The following is an 18,254-nucleotide window of genomic DNA, read 5'->3' on the forward strand; positions in this document are numbered from 1 at the left end:
TGGATATCCCCATTTTCATAGGCTTATATACAATAATACGATTGCAACACATTTTAGGGCTCATTTACACTTTCTATGACTTCAACACACATTAACCCCCCTGGCGGTGTTCCTGAGTCTGGCTCGGGGTGGAGATTTAATTCCAAAAGCGGTAAACCCGAGCCAGACTCGGGACCGCATCACTGAATGCAGGGAGAGGTTACTTACCTTCTCCCCTGGATCCAGCGATGTCCCCCCTGCTGTACGAGCGAACCATGCTCCGCTCGATCTATCACGGAGCCGAGCTCTGTTCCCTGTGAGCGCTGCGACGCACGGGGATGGAGAACGGCGCCAAATTCAAAAAGTGAAACACACAGTATACATACAATATAATGTAATCTTACAGATTACATTGCTGTATGTAATTATTTCACATCCCCTTTGTCCCTAGTGTTCTGCCCAGTGTCCTGCATGCAGTTTTATATAATAAAAACTGTTCTTTATGCCTGGAAACTGGAGATTGTCCATAGAAACCAAAAACTGTCCCTTTACATCAAAAATGGTTTTAGACCAGCTAGAAAACAGCGATAATAAATTAGAATCACTCGCAGAATTGAGCGATAGCGATTTGTGGGGAGATCCGTCATCAAATACTGAAAAGTAATGACAGTGACAATTCTGCAACTGAGCAAATTTCAGTGTTTTTGATTTGATTACATTATTGAATAATTTTTATTATTGTTATTTATTATTATTATTATTGTTATTTATTAATATTATTATTTGATATAATTATTTATAGTTATTTATTATATTATAATTTAGGATTTCATTTTTCAAACTTTATCATACCCGGGATGTCTGCTAGACTCTGGTTTGGACAGATTTAAGTGAGTTATTCCTAAGAATTACAGGAATACTATATAAAACGCCAAATTTTCATGCAAAATAATTGTACCGATTTCATAATCTGAAATAATCATACCGCCAGGGAGGTTAAAGCGGCAACTGCTTCAACATGCTTCGGTGATGCTTTTTTTGAACCTTTAACCACTTCAGCCCCAGAATTACTTACCCCCTTCCAGGCCACTTATTGCAATTCGGCACTGCGTCATTTTAACTGACAATTGCGCAGTTGTGCAACGTTGCATCCAAACAGAATTGACGTCCTTTTTTTCCCCACAAATATAGATTTCTTTTGGTGGTATTTGATCACTCCTGCGGTTTTTATTTTTTGCGCTATAAACAAAAAGAGAGCGTCAATTTTGAAAAAAAACAATATATTTAAATTTTTGCTATAATAAATATCCACCAAAAATATATTTAAAAAAAAAAAAAAAAAAAATCTGGATGGACCCTCTGCACACTGCTATACACCCTTTCCGGCAATACATATTGCCATACACATAATGCAATACATGCTTAAGCTGACCAACAGCATCAAAGTAATCCCTCTTATGGCCAGTCCTACACTGCTTTGCCACTGTAAATGCTATGGTGGACCCATGCCAACCTGGGGCATAAAGACTCCCAGAATATATAAACATGAACCAGAGTGACTGCTGATGAGGTCTTTCTGGTCCGTTTATTGGTCTCCCAGTGCATCCTGAGATCTCATGCCTACAATACCTCCAAAGTGAAGCTAAAGCAAGCTTTGTCATAGTCATCTATGGAGGCTTTGAAGATGCTCTGAAGCACTAAGAAAGTGACATGGTATATAATTATTGAAGCAAAGCAAACAATGTGTGAACAGAACTGTAAGCTTACCATTTTATTTAGTGATAGGCACATTGATTGGCATTCAGAGCGCTTTAAAAAAGCGTGCCCAATGCCACATTTTGAGGTGATTGTAAACAAGCCTTTAATGAATTTGTTCCCCCAAGCCTAGGTATTTGATTCAAAGCTGGGGAGATAAAAATCTCAAGAGTTACTTAAATCCCTCTTGGATATTATTCCAAACTTTTTTAGCATGTACAGTGGTGTCATCAGGTTATGTTGGGGGTCGTTGACTCTTGCGGTTTGCTAAAAATAGGTGTTTGACCAGCAGTTTTACCACCCCATACTGCCCCCTCCCCTAGGGTGCAAAGGCAGCTAGATGGGGTTGTGCACATGCAATGGCCACAACCCTTTGCTTTCAGCCATTCAAAAATTATACCTGATATAATTAAAAAAAGCATCACAGGTGTAAACTAAGGCTAGGTTCACATACCCTATATTACCAAAAGTATTGGGACATCTGCCTTTACACACACATGAACTTTGATGGCATCCCAGTCTTCGTTTGTAGGGTCCAATATTGTGTTGGCCCATATTTGTAGCTATAACAGCTTTAACTCTTCTGGGAAGGCTGTCCGCAAGGTTTAGGAGTGTCTATGGGAATGTTTGATCATTCTTCCAGAAGTACATTTGTGAGGTCAGGCACTGATGTTGGACGACAAGGTCTGGCTCGCAGTCTCCACTCTAATTCACCCCAAAGGTATTCTATCGGGCTGAGGTCAGGACTCTCTGCAATCCAGTCAAATTTCTCCACCCCAAACTCACTTATCCATGTCTTTATGGACCTTGCTTTGTGCACTGGTGCACAGTCATCTTGGAACAAGAGGGAGCCATCCCAAAACTGTTCCCCCATAGTTCAGAGCATGAAATTGTCCAAAATGTCTTGATATGCTGACGCCTTAAAAGTTTTCTTCACTGGAACGAAGGAGCCAAGCCCAACCCATGAAAAACAACCCCACACCATAACCCCCCTTCCACCAAATGATTTGGACCAGTGCACAAAGCAAGGTCCATAAAGACATGGATGAGGGAGTTTGGGGTGGAGGAACTTGACTGGCCTGCACAGAGTCCTGAAATCAACCAGAGAAAACACCTTTGGGATGAATTAGAGTGGAGAATGCGAGCCAGGCCTTCGCGTCCACATTAGTGCTTCTGGAAGAATGGTCAAACATTCCCATAGATACACTCCTAAACCTTGTGGACAGCCTTCCCAGAATAGTTGAAGCTGTTAAAGCTGCAAAGGGTGGGTCAGCTCAATATTGAACCCTACGGCCTAAGACTGGAATGCCATTATAGTTCAAAGGCAGGTGTCCCAATACTTGGAATAAAATGTATGTGCAGTGCATTTGAGACCACATGTCACATGTACAGCACCCCATTCATTTGAATTGGCTGTTGAACCTACCAGAAATGCAGAGAAAGAAGTCCCATTCGTCTTCTTTTTTTATTTTTTTTTATTCACACCCCACCGAGTTGCATGGTCCTGCAGCACCATGCGATTTAGCACATGCAAAAGCACAACGCTTGGAATCACAATTGGGAAATAATGGTGCCCCTATGCATCTGCTAAAAGAGCAGTATGTTTTGACTGCAGGTTCTCAACCCACACAGGTGTAAACCTAGCATTAGCCTTACTGTTCTATTTTTATGAAAAATTACCGTAGATAATATTTGGCAGGTTGTATTGTCTGAGTGGTGATTTTCTTTCATTCTGTCTTTTGCAGTGGGATCTCAGGACAGTCTCCTGGAAATTACTTTCCGCCCCAGTTTCCTGTCGGTGATATGTGACGCAACAACACCTCAGCCTGATGATTTGCCCCCACTGACAGATCCCGATCCTTCATTTCAGCTGGGTAGCCCCTTAGGTAGGACAGACTGCCTAGTGAAGGTGCAGTGTTATCGCTTTGTGTCCGGCGAGGGGGAGGGATCAGGGGAACTGCTGGGTAGTCTGGAGCTGTATAGATTCAGAGAGTCTGGCATAGCATCTGAATATGAGTCTAACACAGATGAGAGTGAGGAAAGGGAGTCCTGGCAGGATGATGGTGGAAGGCTGGCACACGTGTTACATAGAGACATGCTGGGAGACAGTCTGGACGATGAGATTGCTGTATGAACCAGTGAAGGGTTTGTGGTATACAGTGATTCTCAAGTTATATATTTGTGATATTAAAGGAATATGCACTGTTCCTACCGGATATGTTCATAGTACCAGCATAACTTGGTACCTGGTACTGTTGGACATATTAAATATTGCTAAGACCAGGCAGTAACCTATAACAAGAAATCCGCGGTAATCTACCATTGCTCTGGTTAGCCTAAACCAGTGCTTACCAAATCTTTCTTCAGGTCATGTTTTCACAGACTTGCTCATTAAAGTGGTTGTAAACCTCAGACATGAAATATGAACAAAGCATATCCCTCGATAGTGTATGCTTGTCTCAATCCAGAGCACTAATAATCATTTCTGTCAGTTGCCTTGTTCCTCTGCTATAAGAATGAGTCACTTCTGATCCATTTTCCTGACACCAAAATGAAAATGGTGACAGAGGAGGGCACAGCCTGTGATTGACAGCCTAAGGTCTGTTCCTGTGAGCTATGTGAGGAGGGGTGTGTCCCTTCCCTCCAATCATTTTTCAGAGCTCTCCTCTGATGTATCTTCAGCTCTCCGCCCCAGCTTTTCAGCCCTGAGAGATCCTGTGTAAATTCTGCACTTTGAATGGATGTAGGGGGAAGACGAGTGTAGATAAACAGGTATAACTTATATTGTAGGATTTGCTTCATCTCTGTGCATCACCTGAGGCCAGTCACTTCACTGGGTATATGAGAGGGTTCACAACCACTTTAATAATCTAAACAGAAAAGAAGACGTGCAATCATTATACATGTAATTCCATGAAAAGATCATGAAAAACATGAGCTGCAATCCTATAGGGCAGGTCTGAGAAGCCCTGATCTGAGCCAGATGGAGGTGTAATATGTGTAATATGGGTTACTGCACTTTGCACATTGTCATTGTTCCTTGCACTGATGTATTAAAAAATCCTTTATGTGGGTTCCGACAATGACGGTTGGTTTTGTACATACTGGTGATATCAAGTCCAGGATCGATGTATAGTATATATTTTCTGTACTGTAAAAAAATAGTATGACGGTACTAGGAAGCTTTGCACTTACCTTAATTTTGGAGATTTTATTTCAGTCCAGGTGTCCAAATGTTGCATTGGAGATGCACTACAGTGAGTGGCTTTTTGCCAGCATTTTTTATTTTTTTTGTTATGTAGATCAGGGGTGCCCAACCAGTAGCCCGAGGCGCTCTCTGATGTGGCCCACTACCTCGCGGGTTGCCGACCTGCCATCCCGGAGCATCAGTGTTGTGAATGAGGCTGGCAGTAGAGGAAGCAAGCGGTTGTGGAGCAGAGCCGTATAAGCTGATGCTTCCTGTATAGTGCCAACTCCTGTCACAGGTGGAGTGATACCAAATGCACTCTGCCAGGGGCAGCAACAGCGGGCGATACCTGAATAAGAAGGTAAGTTGATTACTAAAATCAAAATGTACATATGGGCATATCTGTTCTGCAGTGGTTATCGGGCTGTTTTCAAACTGATCCGCAGGCGCAGCGCACCTGCGGGTTACCTGCACTGAGGCATAGACTTCTATTATATCCTGAGGGTTTGGTGCACTTTCAGAAAGTACATCACACCTGCAGGATATAATATAAGTCTATGGCAAAGTGCAGCTAACACGCAGGAAAATCACACGTGCACTCCGCTAAAAAAAAAACTTCTGGGTGGATCGGAGTGGAGTGGGCTATGTCCTTGCACCCTCTGCATATACAGAGGGGGCACGGACCTGTCATCCACAGGCTCCGCTCATTGTTACCAACAGTAACTATTGCCATGCATACATCTGAAGATTGGGCTACCTTACCTGAATCATGCATGAGCAGCCCTCTTGTCAGTAAGGATTTCTAACTCTTCTCAGTCAAGTCCTGCAATCCAGATTCTCCTGCCAAACAGCTGAACAGGTCCTGGACCTCGACTATACTGCAGTTAAGCAATACAGCCTAGTTCAGGATCACCCCAGCCTGTGATTGAACAGTGATGGGGTGCAGCAAATCAATTAGATCATCCCTATGCTTTACCCTCCAGTGAGTATGTGAGCTGCACAAAACAATAGAGCCCCGACTGGCTCCGTAATTGGTCATTGGCTCCTCCACACCAAGTTCTACTGTTCAGAGGTTCTACAATGCTGATATTGAGTCAGACTGAGGCGTTTTTTAGTTCTGTATATAAATTAACTATTCTTAATATATAGCTGGATGATGGGGTGTTTTTTATCTGCATGGGATTTAACTATAATGAATTAAATTATATTATAATAACACATTACAGGAAAAAAGTTGCCACATTAGAGAGATTTCTGAATGTTAGAAGAAATAGCTTAGTTAAAGCTATTTAACTGCCTATAGTTACTGCCACACCATTACACAATGATATTGTCAGTTACAGAAGGGGTCTACCAAAGATTGCCAGATTACAGAGAACTGACAGGGAAGTCTTCTGTTTCATTAATCCTTTTTAGTGTGCACCGGGTTATACTTTTCTAGACTTTTCATGCAGAGCTGCATAGTAAATCTTGTAGGGGGTAGACCTTAGTGAAATTATGCTTCTGTTGGCAGTAGACCTTAGTGAAATTATGCTTGTGTTGGCGGTAGACCTTAGTGGAATTATGCATTTTTAGGGCTATACCTTAGTGAAATTGTTTGTGTTGGAGGTAGGCCTTAAGTGGGCCATAGATGGATCAAATCTGGGCTGCTTCGGCAGGGATCAGCCTAGATTCAATCCAAGTATGGGCAGGCTGATTGTACCCGGATATTTAACATGCAATTTAGTGCTGGGGGCTATAGTAACCATTGTGTCCTGCTGGCAGGGAAGGCTCCCCTCCAACAGAACACAATAGCTCTATGGGAGGGATTACCCCATCAACAATGACTGTGTTGATGGGAGAATCTAGAGATTTTTCTTTCTTTCCACGTGTGGAGGAAGGAAAGAACATTGCATAATCAATGGGCTGCTTTAGTGGATTTATATGTGTGTTAGGGAAAGAATTTAGTGGAATTATGTTTGTGTTGGTAGTAGAACTTGGTGGAATTATATTTGTGTTGGCGATAGAATTTAGTGGAATTATATTTGTGTGTGGGGGGGGCAAACTTGGTGGAATTATGATTATGTCCGGGGTAGACCTTTGTGGAATAATGTATGTGTTTGGGAGTAGATCTTCATGGAATTATACTTATGTTGGAGTAGATCTTAGTAAAATTATTCCTGTGAAGGAGTAGATCTTGGTAGAATTATTTTTGTGTAGGGTTAAACTTTAGGAGAATTGTGCTTGTGTTGGGGTAGACCTTAGTGAAATTAGGATTGTGTTGGTGTGGTACTTAATGGAATTATGCTTATGTTGGGGGTAGACTTTAGTGAAATTTTGCTTGTATTTGGGGTAGAGATTTGTGGAATTACCCTTTCTCATGCCTCCCCTGCACCGAGTCTTGTGCTCCCCTCTGTACCTGCTCCCAAAACTGATCTACACTCAAAGTAGTAACCACAACACACTCGGCACACTCTGCAAAAAAAAAAGGGGGTATTGTATAGCAACCTATACCGTAACCCAACTTGTGGTCTAACTACTTACTGTATGTCTTGCTGGCATACACCTTCTCAACATGTTGGGTATTCCAATGGTATTGACCTGGTGTAAGAAGTAATTACTGTTGTGTTTGTGTTTGCAGGCAAAAAGAATGAATGCAGTACTTTACAATCTGACCATAATGTTTATCATGCCGTATTACAAATGTCCTAATTTTGGGAATTTTTACCTAACACCCAAATTGCACAAAGTGCAGTTGACGTGGTCATACTTTAACAGATGTCACTATTAAGCAGCTGTAATCCATATCTCATTAGATATCGCAAAGTTGTTGTTTTTTTTGCCCTTTTTTATATCAGAAAGTTGATTTGCCTTAATCTGCCACACCAGTCCACCTTGTACTATTTACTTGTGTTTCACCAAGACCAGAGAAGTGTTGAACACCTTTTTTTGTGTGTAGCTTTATGTTGCTCATATGAAACAGACTAGCAACTCAGTCAGTATATAAATCGATGGATAAGAGGTTTTAGGTGTAAATATAGACTGACAACAAGTGATTCGTTTTACGGCTGTGCCAGGGGGCAGATGGTGCCCAAGATGGCCACGCATTTTTGTGTGACAGACGCAGCTGCTGGGTAGGGAGCGTAGTAACACTGAGCGTTTGGTTTTACTAGGCTTATCATTGCTGAGCTGCACTGAGGATGGAGTGTCTGGCATGAACTCACCTTAGTGCTGCCTCAGTTAGCCACATGGGCAGCACGGCGCTGACTAGGACAGGTGGATGTGATTACATAATATACTGTATTAAAGGAGTATAGTTAGCAGTGATATATTTTGTTTCTAGTAGGACAGTACAAAAAAAAGTCAGCACACTTGCCAGGGAGTCAGCCAGAAAAAAAACATAAACTGGTTTAACAATTATCATTAAACAGAGGTTTATGGTTCCATACATTTTCAAAACATATGTAAAGCCACACTGATCTGCCAAAAGCACTCTGCAAAGTGTGATCTCTAATGCTAGTCTAACAGAGTTCCCAAAATTTTCATATACACTCACCGGTCTTTATTAAGTACACCTTGCCAGTACTGGTTGGACCCCTCAGAACTGCCTTAACTCTTCATGGCATAGACTCAACAAGGCATTGGAAACATTCCTCAGAGATTTTGGTCCATATTGACGTGATCGCATCATGCAGTTGCTGCAGATTTATCGGCTGCACATCCATGATGCTAATCTCTCATTCCAACAAATCCCAAAGGTGCTCTATTGGATTGAGATTTGGAGGCCAGTGAACTCATTGTTGTGTTCAAGAAACCAGTTTAATATGATTTGAGCTTTGTGACACGGTGCATTATCCTGCTGCAAGTAGCCATCACAGGATGGGTACATTGTAGTCATTAAGGGATGGCCATGGTCAGCAACAATACTCAGGTAGGCCGTGGCATTTAAACGATGCTCAATTGGTACTGAGGGGCCCAAAGTATGCCAAGAAAATTTCTCCCACACCATTACACCACCACTGGTGTGAACTATTGATATAAGGCAGGATTGATCCATACTTTCATATTGTTTATGCCAAATTCTGACCCTACCATCTGAATGTTGCAGCTGAAATCGAGACACCTCAGACCAGGCAACGTTTTTTCAATCTTCTATTGTGCAGTTTTGGTGAGCCTGGGTGAATTGTAGCCTCAGTTTCCTGTTAGCTGACAAGTCTGGTCTACTACTGCTGTAGCCGATCTACTTCAAGGTGTAATATGTTGTGCATAAAGAGATTGTATTCTGCATACCTTGGTTGTAACGAATGGTTGTTACTGTTGCCTTTCTACCATCTTGAACCAATCTGCCCATTCTCCTCTGACTTCTGATATCAACAAGGCATTTTTGTCCACACAACTGGCGCTCACTGGATATTTTCTCTTTTTCTGACCTTTCTCTGTAAACCCCAGAGTTGATTGTGTGAAAACGGCAGTTTTTGAAATAATGAGACCAGCCCATCTGGCACCAACAACCATGCCACGTTCAAAGTCACTTAAATCCCCTTTCTTCTTAAGTCTGATGCTTGCTTCAGCAAGTTGTCTTCACTACTAAGGATGAGCTCAGGCGTGTTTGCAAGTCCACGTGCCCACGCCTGCCAGGAAGCTTACACGCTGCAGCACTAATAGGTAGTGAGACAATTTCCAATCTGTGCAGCCACAAACACACCTTAGCTCATCCTTATTCACTAAGGCCGCGTACACACGCGCGGACTGTTGGCCCAACTTTGTCCGTCCAACAGTTTGAGCGAACAGTCCGCTCAAACTTAGCATGGACGGACATGGCCACACACGACGAACGAACAGTTTGCTGAAACCGTGCGCGATGACGTGAACGGCACGTACGACGGGACGCAAAATACGACGTCCTATACACTGCATTATAACTTTCGGCTTGAAAATCCTTTCTGAGCATGCGCGGAACTTAGTTTGACGAACAAGCCTACACACGGGCGGACTGTTCGTTGAAACAAGGTTTCAGCGGACAGTTTTTCGGAATTTCCGTAAAACCTTGTCCGTCCAACTGTCCGCTGAAACTGTCCGCTGAAAGCCCACACACGAGCGGACTGTCCGCCCAAACACTGTTCAGCGGACAAGGTTGGGCCAACAGTCCGCGCGTGTGTACGCGGCCTTACACGTAGATGCCTAAATGCATTGAATTGCTGCCATGTGATTGGCTGATTAGCAAATTGTGTTACCAAGCAATTGAACAGGTGTACATAATAACGTGGCCGGTGAGTGTATGTAGCAATGAACAGAGATTAGGTTTGCCTTTTAGGCATCCTCATCCTTAAAAGGTGTAGGGACACACCTGAAGCCCATACTCTCCAAATAACTTTTTAAGAAACATGCTTGTACCTTGCTTGATGTTGGGTCTTTATATTGGGAATGCCTCTTCCACCTGAGGATTTGGGTAGAAGAAGAGTGGTTGTGGCTTAGCTACATTTACCAAAGGCTGTATTTATTGTTTGAAAAATGTACCCCATTGGGACAGTTGACATTGTTTAGATACCTACCAAAAAAAAAATTTCAGTCCCAATATGTTGATACTTTCAAGCCAGGAATATTGCTTGCTAACTTGCATTGTGTTTTATGAAAGAAAATGAGATATTGTCCAGAATGTGTTTCTCACCAAGTACCTATAACATAGCATAGATTGACTAGCTGTTGCCAACAAAAAGTTATGTTTGAGGTGATATACAGTATATCACAAGGTGGTAGAGGGACAAGTAGGGCTTTGGTTTTGTAGTTAATTAACATTCATAAAAATATATAGCAAGGCCAGGGAACACACATTTTCCTGCCATTTTGAACTTATAAGGTTGTCCATAGGATTTGATTGACTGTGACTTTGGTAGTGTAGAACCTTTTTATAGAGTGATAAGACTTGTGAATGTCATTTGGACCCTGGTCGGGGTGTTTAACATGGCTTCATGGAGTATTGATATACTTGCTGATAAAGGTCTGTTTGACATCAACTGACAGGAGGGGCACATTGGGGTATACCTCCTGCCAGGGGCAAAATCCTCTTTATTCCCGCCAAACAAGTACATAGAACTGCAGTCTTCATGCTCATTTATATTGGGTCGGGGACCCTATTCATACACACTGGCTGTGTTGGATGGGGAAAAATTTTAGCCTCAAAACAAAGTATGGACCTGAATGTATAAAACAGTTTTAAAGCTGTATTTTAAGCAAATAACTGAATACACAAATGTAATGCATATATAGGAGCTGTTTTACCTGGCAAAGGATTTGTATTTTTGTCCAGTACTGGGATTCACACTGTAAACTCTGAAAGGACAGTAGATCTGTTTTTGTTTTCTCTGTTGTACTTTAGTACCAAAAGTCTTGTCCCTCCCCCAGCCCATGACTGTACAGTGAAAAGAGAAGCAGCAGACTAATGAGTTCATCTGCTTGCTCTCTTCTCCTATCAGCATATTCCTTGTTAGTACATGAGTGCTGCAGTACAACATTGGCTCATGAAGACTGCAGTTCTATGTACTTGTACCCTGCACCCCTCAACCCATACTGATCAACAATATTAATTTTTAATTTGTCTGAAAAAAAATGGGTATCTTAATTGGTATCAGTGAGTACTTGAGAAAAAGTAACGTTACTCATACTCGGTCTTAAAAAAACTGGTATCAATGCATCCCTAATTTTGACCCAATAGTCCACCATGCAAGTAAAAAGATTCATCCTGCTTGGAATCTAAGCTTTATTTTAGATGTTGGAATACTGTTAAATAGGCAAGAACATAAACCATTTGGGCCTATCACATTAAGTCATGGATATGGGAAGGCATGTGTAAGCCAACGTTCAGCTATGTGCGTAGGTTTATGGGGTCTCACCAAGTGCCAGCAGTCTTTTTGAGGTTGGGTATTTGGTATAAAGTGTAGAAGACTGGTGTCAGAGTACCTAACGTTCTGTGAACTTAAAGCTGAAAAGGAAGACCCCCTAACTTGCATGTTTTTAGGTTTATTCTTGTTATTGCTGTCTTTCGCATGGAGAATGTAGTTTTAAAGACCATATGCTGTCAAGGCTGACAGCTGGAAATCAAGTTTCTAAGTTTAGATACCATGTCACCCAATGTATATTTTGTTGCTTTTTGCTACAGGTAGATTCAAGTCTGTCATCACTTGAGCTCCTGTGGGTATAAGTGTAATGTAGGTAGGTCCTTTCCGATAACTTTTGGTAAAGAGGATCTTGCCAGCCCCGTCATAGATGACCTGGAGTCTGTTTTCTGGAAACTGGAGAATCTCCTTTGAAGCAGTGGGGAGATTCTGGTGGTCCTGCCACCATCTTGGATTGATGTGGAGTTATAGAGATCTGTTGGCACTGCAATCCTGTTGGACAGATGTCTTTTTTTTTTTTTTTATGCCCATATTGAAGCCTCATCCTCCCATAGCCATGTCATGTCCCTGCATGTTTTTAATAAATATTTATTTTGCATATTCTCTCGCGTAACAAGCTGAACAAGCAATACTTTGGCCTAAAATCATATTCGTGTGTACATAGTTATATTCTACTGTGACAGTCTTTTTACATGTGTACATATTCAATGTTAGAAGTAGACATTCATATATATGTTTATATGTAGACAGTTCTATAGGTATGTATATTTTTGCACTTTTTTTTTAGATATCACTGGTATGTACAAAGATCTAAACTGTCTTGTGACCACACTAAATATGTAAAAGCTGTTCTTATGTTCAGAGAATTGGCCTACAGCTGTGATGGTGAACCTTGGCACCCTAAATGTTTTAGACCCACATTTCCCATAATACTCAACTACAGTTGAGTGCATGAGCATCATGGGAAATGTAGTGCCAAAACATCTGGGGTGCCAAGGTTCGCCATCACTAGCCTACAGTCTCCAAAAGATTCAACTCTTCTTCTGTTTTAGGCTTTGCTCCATATTGTATCATAGCTAGTGGTCACAAACAGATTTACACAGCACCAGGATATCTGTTTTGAAAATGAGGTGCTTTGCTTACCATGTTAACAGGAAGGTCGAAGCTTGCAAAATTTTTTATTGAAAGCTCATCTTTTGGGGTTCCAAAAAAGTTTCACAGCTCTAACGTATATACCCTCCTCAATGGTACTCCAACACTTCTAGGTCCAAACAAACCTTTCCCGAGCAGGGTCGTAAAAGCAAGTGGCCAAACCAGTCAAGGTGCATCGAAATGGAACTAGTCAGTTTTAGGTGGACTAATTAAATAATGCAATCATTGCATCTTTGATCTGTATGTTATACACGTATACACTATATCTTATATACACACATAATTACTTGGTTAATGACACTGGGAGCCAAAAGTATTTTCCTGGTGACATTTTCGCACTAGAAGAGGGATCAGTTTTCTGAGTAATGTTTATGCCTTCCCCTCTTTCTGTTGGCACTTCTCTACATCACCAGCAAGAGGCACTATCTGCTCTTAATGTTTACTTGATTATGATGGAAAAATGATGAACAATCTGAATTAATGTGAATAGAGGTGTAGCTGTTCAAACTTTGCTGGCCAGTTTAGTTCGTCACTTTTTGTATTACTTTACGTTTGTTATGTTTATGCGTATTTTAAAACTCAGAGGCATTCAAAGAGTTACTAAAGCAGCTTTGTACATTACATCTATATTAACATGTGCAACTAATTTTCAGTAAATGTGTTCATTATAATGTTGTGTTAGTGTGTAATTTAAAGGATTTGTATGGGGAACATATAAAACGTAGCTTAATTTGACATATTTAGTATCAGCGCAAAAAGCAATGGTGTGCTTGGACTTACAAGTAGCCAATCACAATGTGGCCTCCAGTTGTTTTAAGATGGACTGATAAATGAAATGTCTGTGGTAGGCTATAGGTTCTTGCACATAATTGCAATCGACGCATTTATTAAATGCAAGGTCACGCAAATAATCAGGTCGCTTTCCATCGCCTGTCCTTTACTGCCCTCTGGTGGTGAAGATACAAATAGTTTCATGTTTGTGCTGATTATTCTTTCAATGCTGAAATTCCTTGTCTGTATTAAGTGCACTTACCTTTTCTTTGTTCTATGATAATAAATCTTATATTTCTAACACTCTCCTCTGTCTCTGAATTATTTCTTAGACTTCTATCCTTTCTTTACTCTTTCTGTTCTTTCCATATAGAAATGCTTTAAGGAGCAGTAAGCACAACGTGAATATAGTTTGTAAGACAGACAGCACACAGTCAAAATCAAGGGCACTAACTGCAGACAATCACCAAGTTGCCCCAATGTTGTTTATTTTATATATATATATATATATATATATATATATATATATATATATATATATATATATATATATATATATATTCTAGATCTATGTCTGTCCCAAGCATGTTTGAATCCACTTACTGCTGACTAACTATCTCTGCTGTATAGGGAAACTAACTGCACTTAACTAGACATTTGAAAATCAGATGCAGTCATTTTTTTAGTGTCTTTGCAGAACGTTGGATGTTATTTGCAATTATGCTAGAGTATAACCATAAAAGCACATGGGTATGTCTCCGGTAATGCAGCCCACAGTACTAACAGCATGCATGTGAATACCTTTTTTGCATCTCAGTGAAGTTGTTTTGCTTAAAATAATAAAACGCTGTTTATACCTGCTTGTGTACCTCAATACATGAGCCAGTTTAAACATAAAAAAGCTGACCCGATTACCCCATCCATGCATTCGATGTGGATGGGGGAATCCTTCCCACTGTGTCGTCATATTCTGACAGTAAGGAGACTCCACCCCCCCGCCATCAGAATATACAGATCAGAGCTGCAGCCTGTTGCCTGCGATACTGATCTAACTGACATATATCAACAGGGCAATTGATCAGTAGATTGACAGTGGCGGCTCATCCAGAGGGGACACACGGGTGCCTCCCTCCCCCCATCCATGTGCCCCAGATCTACATAACAGGATCCTGGACCATGGATTCCATTGGCAGGGTATTTTTTTGAAGCACGTGATTAGAGCCAGAAGCTCTAAAAGCTTAAAAAAAAGGTGGGTTTGGGGTGCAGAGCACTGTCGCACCCCCCCCCCCCTCCAAAAAAAAACTGCAGCACTGGCATGATTACAGAACTGTGAGTGCATCTAAACCCTGGTTCACACCAGTGCGGCTTTGAAGTCTTGCTACTTTAAAGCCGACTATTCAGTGCAATTTCATTGCGACTTACTGATACTCTGTGCGACTTCATTTGACAGATGTCAATGCAAGTCGCAATGAAGTCGCACAAAAATAGTGCAGGAGCCTTTTTCAAAGTCATTTCTGCTCGTAGGGTGCGACTTTAAACTCTCAAATCGCATGACAAATTGCACTGGTGTGGACCAGGGCTAACAGGATGCAGTCGTTGTTTGAACAATAATTTTCCACCTGAATTAGTAGATTTATAACCACTTTCCACTCCTGATGACCCCGTAAGTGCATTTTAATACTATGAGATGAGACTGTCTTCCTAGACACATAATCACTGCAATTGGCTGTCACAGTGGTCACATGATTGGGAGCCTGTCCTGCTGGTTCATGATCATGAATAGAGATTGGGAGATGTCAGCAAACAAACCTCAGTCCCCGAGGATGCATAAATGCCCACTGTCCCTGCTGTCACACATTTGCGTTATCTGTTTGGCAGGAGGTAATATCCACTTTTGCCAAGCCAGGAAGTGCTTGCAGGACTGCCCACAGCTCAAATTTAGCAAGAATTGGGAGAAATATAAACAAAAAGATACAAAGGATGGCAAAAGAATCAATAATAAGTTGGCACTGCTTCATAAAAACAAATTTAACATTTTAACATTGCAGTTCATGTGCTTCAAAAAGCTTCCCAAATGCACCTTAAAAGCAAAATACAAATGCCTGAGTACACTAGCTACTAAATGCCCATAGATGTATGAAGGACAATCAGACACGTAAGTATGATGGTAGTTATGAGTTGTTCGCTCAGTTGAGTATTACTGTGACCCTGGAGATTCAGGGGGGTGAACAGAGGTACTGCCTACTTAAAGGACAGATGCAGTAATTGTCCATATACAGCTGTTACATGACCCAGCTCATTCCCAGCCTGTCTGCAGGGAACATAAGCAGGAGGAGCTTCTAGTCCTCTACTGCTGGTTACATGTTCAAAAAATAAAAAAATAAAAAACTGCCTTTGGCATACAGAGTAAAAATAAACAATATCAATAAACAGTTTTAAAGGGTTATGTAAATATATATTTGAAATCAAATCTTTATTGTTTTTTGGCAATAACATGGTGTGGGCGGATTTTTGCCAGTCACAAACTGTGTCACACCCCTCCAGCCTGTGTCCTGGAATAAGAGTGAGGTGAAGCCACCATCAATCTACATGTAATCTCCCTCCCCCCCCCCCCATTGTGTTGAGCTGGTTAGTGAGCATGGAGGAGAGAGGGAGTGGGCTGTCATTTACCACTGTGTATACGCCCACATGTGTGATGCTATAGTCACATGGGCTGCTCTGATGTGATAGGGAGGAAATGCTTAGTATAGAATCTCGCTGAAAACAGCATGTGCAGAGCTGCCAACACTGCTCTGCAAAATCCCCAACTGCAGTGAGGACATGGACAGGAAGGGGAGCTAGAGAACAGCAGGTTAAACTAGGTTTTTTACAGGATACAGAAAACAAATCCCATAGTGACGGAGTATGAACAGCATGTGTTACACCATTTATTAGTACTTTGTAATGAACCTTAGAAAAAAACAGTAGTAAGCATCATCTTCACTGTATGGAATTCTAATATGCAAATATTTTGTGCTCACAAAATTAGTTTACTGTATTCTTCCAAGCTTTGTAAATGCAAAACTAGAGAAAAAGGCAAGTATTACCTATAAAAAAAAAAAAAAACATTTTTTAAACTTTTTTTTCCAATATCTTTTAGGTAGCAGGCCCTTTTTTTCAGGCATATTTGCTTATATTCCTGGGTGGGATTGTCTTCTATCTCTTTAATTGTACTTTGTACTTGTACTCCAGCAAAGTCACATTTGTAAATAAAAGCAAGAATTGATGACACTTTGATTTATCTTTTATTCTTTTTTATACTTTACCCCATTTTTATGATCTATTACAAATTCCTTTCTTTTGTCCCTGACTGGGTAATATCTGGTCTGAGTAGTAGCTCTGTGGACATACACCAATGTTGAGGACTGCTGTCCTCCATTCATTTTGTAGAAGAGTATTCGATATGAAATTATAAAAAGACTTTAAGTTATATAGAAATTATTATCTAGCTATATATGTTTATTAGGTCTTTGACTCAAGTGACTCCCTTATGTAGATGCCCTTTAGTTCTAAGCACCGCAGATAACATTGTATGTAGATGCCCTTTAGTTCTAAGCATTACAGATAACATTGTATTAATAGCTGTGTGTATTTGTTACACACACACATACAGCTCCGACATTTGTATTTGTTAAACCAATGCAAAATAAAGCAAAGGGTTTCAATTGCCTTTTATGTCTTCCTTCTAAAATGTGCTGTCCGAGTTTTCTAATAAAGGTAAGACATTTATGTCTCCCCTGGTGGTCTTAAGAAGTTGTGATGGGCGTCATGTATAGTTCAAATGTCTTTCTTTCACATATCATCTGATTTTCACAAAACTATTGTGACTGTCTCATCCTTGAGTCTGAGATCTGCATGATACATATCTGAATGGTATTGTTCTAATGCTGAACACACATGTGGCAAACTGTGATGTGCTGTGCATTTCAAGAAAATATGGGGTTTGTTTTAGGAAGCTGCTTAATTTAAAGCTGAAGTTTAGGTATGGCAATTTGTACATGGTTAATTTAGTCCAGTTTGGGCCAATGTAAGTATGCTGTGAAAAAATAATTGCCCCCAAAACCGAATATCTGGTTGTGCCACCCTTGGTGGCAACAACTGCACTGAAGCGTTTGCGATAACTGCCAATGAGTCTTTCATATCACTGTGGTGGAATTTTGGCCCACTCTGCAGAATTGTTAAAATTCAGCCACATTGGAGGGTTTCTGAGCATGAACTGCCTATTTAGGGTCATGCTACAGGATCTCATTTGGATTTGAGTCTGAACTTTGACTAAGTCACTCCAAAACCCTAATTTTCTATTTATTTTTTGGAGCCATTCAGAGGTGGACTTGCTGGTCCTGCTGCATAACCCAAGTGTGCTTGAGTTTGAGGCCGCAAACTGATGGCCCGGACATTCTCCTTGATGATTTTTTGGTAGAGCTTAGAATTCATGGTTCCATCAATTATGGCAAGTCGTCCAGGTCCTGAAGCTGCAAAGCAGCCCCAGACCATCACGC

At 41.0% G+C, this 18,254-nt stretch overlaps 1 protein-coding gene across 2 annotated transcripts in view; it reads left to right on the forward strand.

The window, feature by feature from the left end:
* The window catches only part of LOC143928269 (carboxyl-terminal PDZ ligand of neuronal nitric oxide synthase protein-like), a 193,154-nt gene that overhangs the window by 142,940 nt on the left and 31,960 nt on the right, over nt 1–18,254 (forward strand). The window contains exon 10 of one of the 2 annotated variants that reach the window (XM_077453046.1): nt 3,480–9,740. In XM_077453046.1, coding sequence (XP_077309172.1) covers nt 3,480–3,868 — 389 coding nt within the window. In that variant the 3' untranslated portion in view covers nt 3,869–9,740. Of the gene's footprint in view, nt 1–3,479; nt 9,741–18,254 lie in introns of those variants that run through there. The other variant, XM_077453045.1, reaches the window with a different exon arrangement.

This window comes from Lithobates pipiens, unplaced genomic scaffold (assembly GCF_037356315.1).
Source record: "Lithobates pipiens isolate NorthernLeopardFrog02 unplaced genomic scaffold, aLitPip1_a1.2 Scaffold_23, whole genome shotgun sequence".
Classification (NCBI taxonomy): Eukaryota; Metazoa; Chordata; class Amphibia; order Anura; family Ranidae; genus Lithobates; species Lithobates pipiens.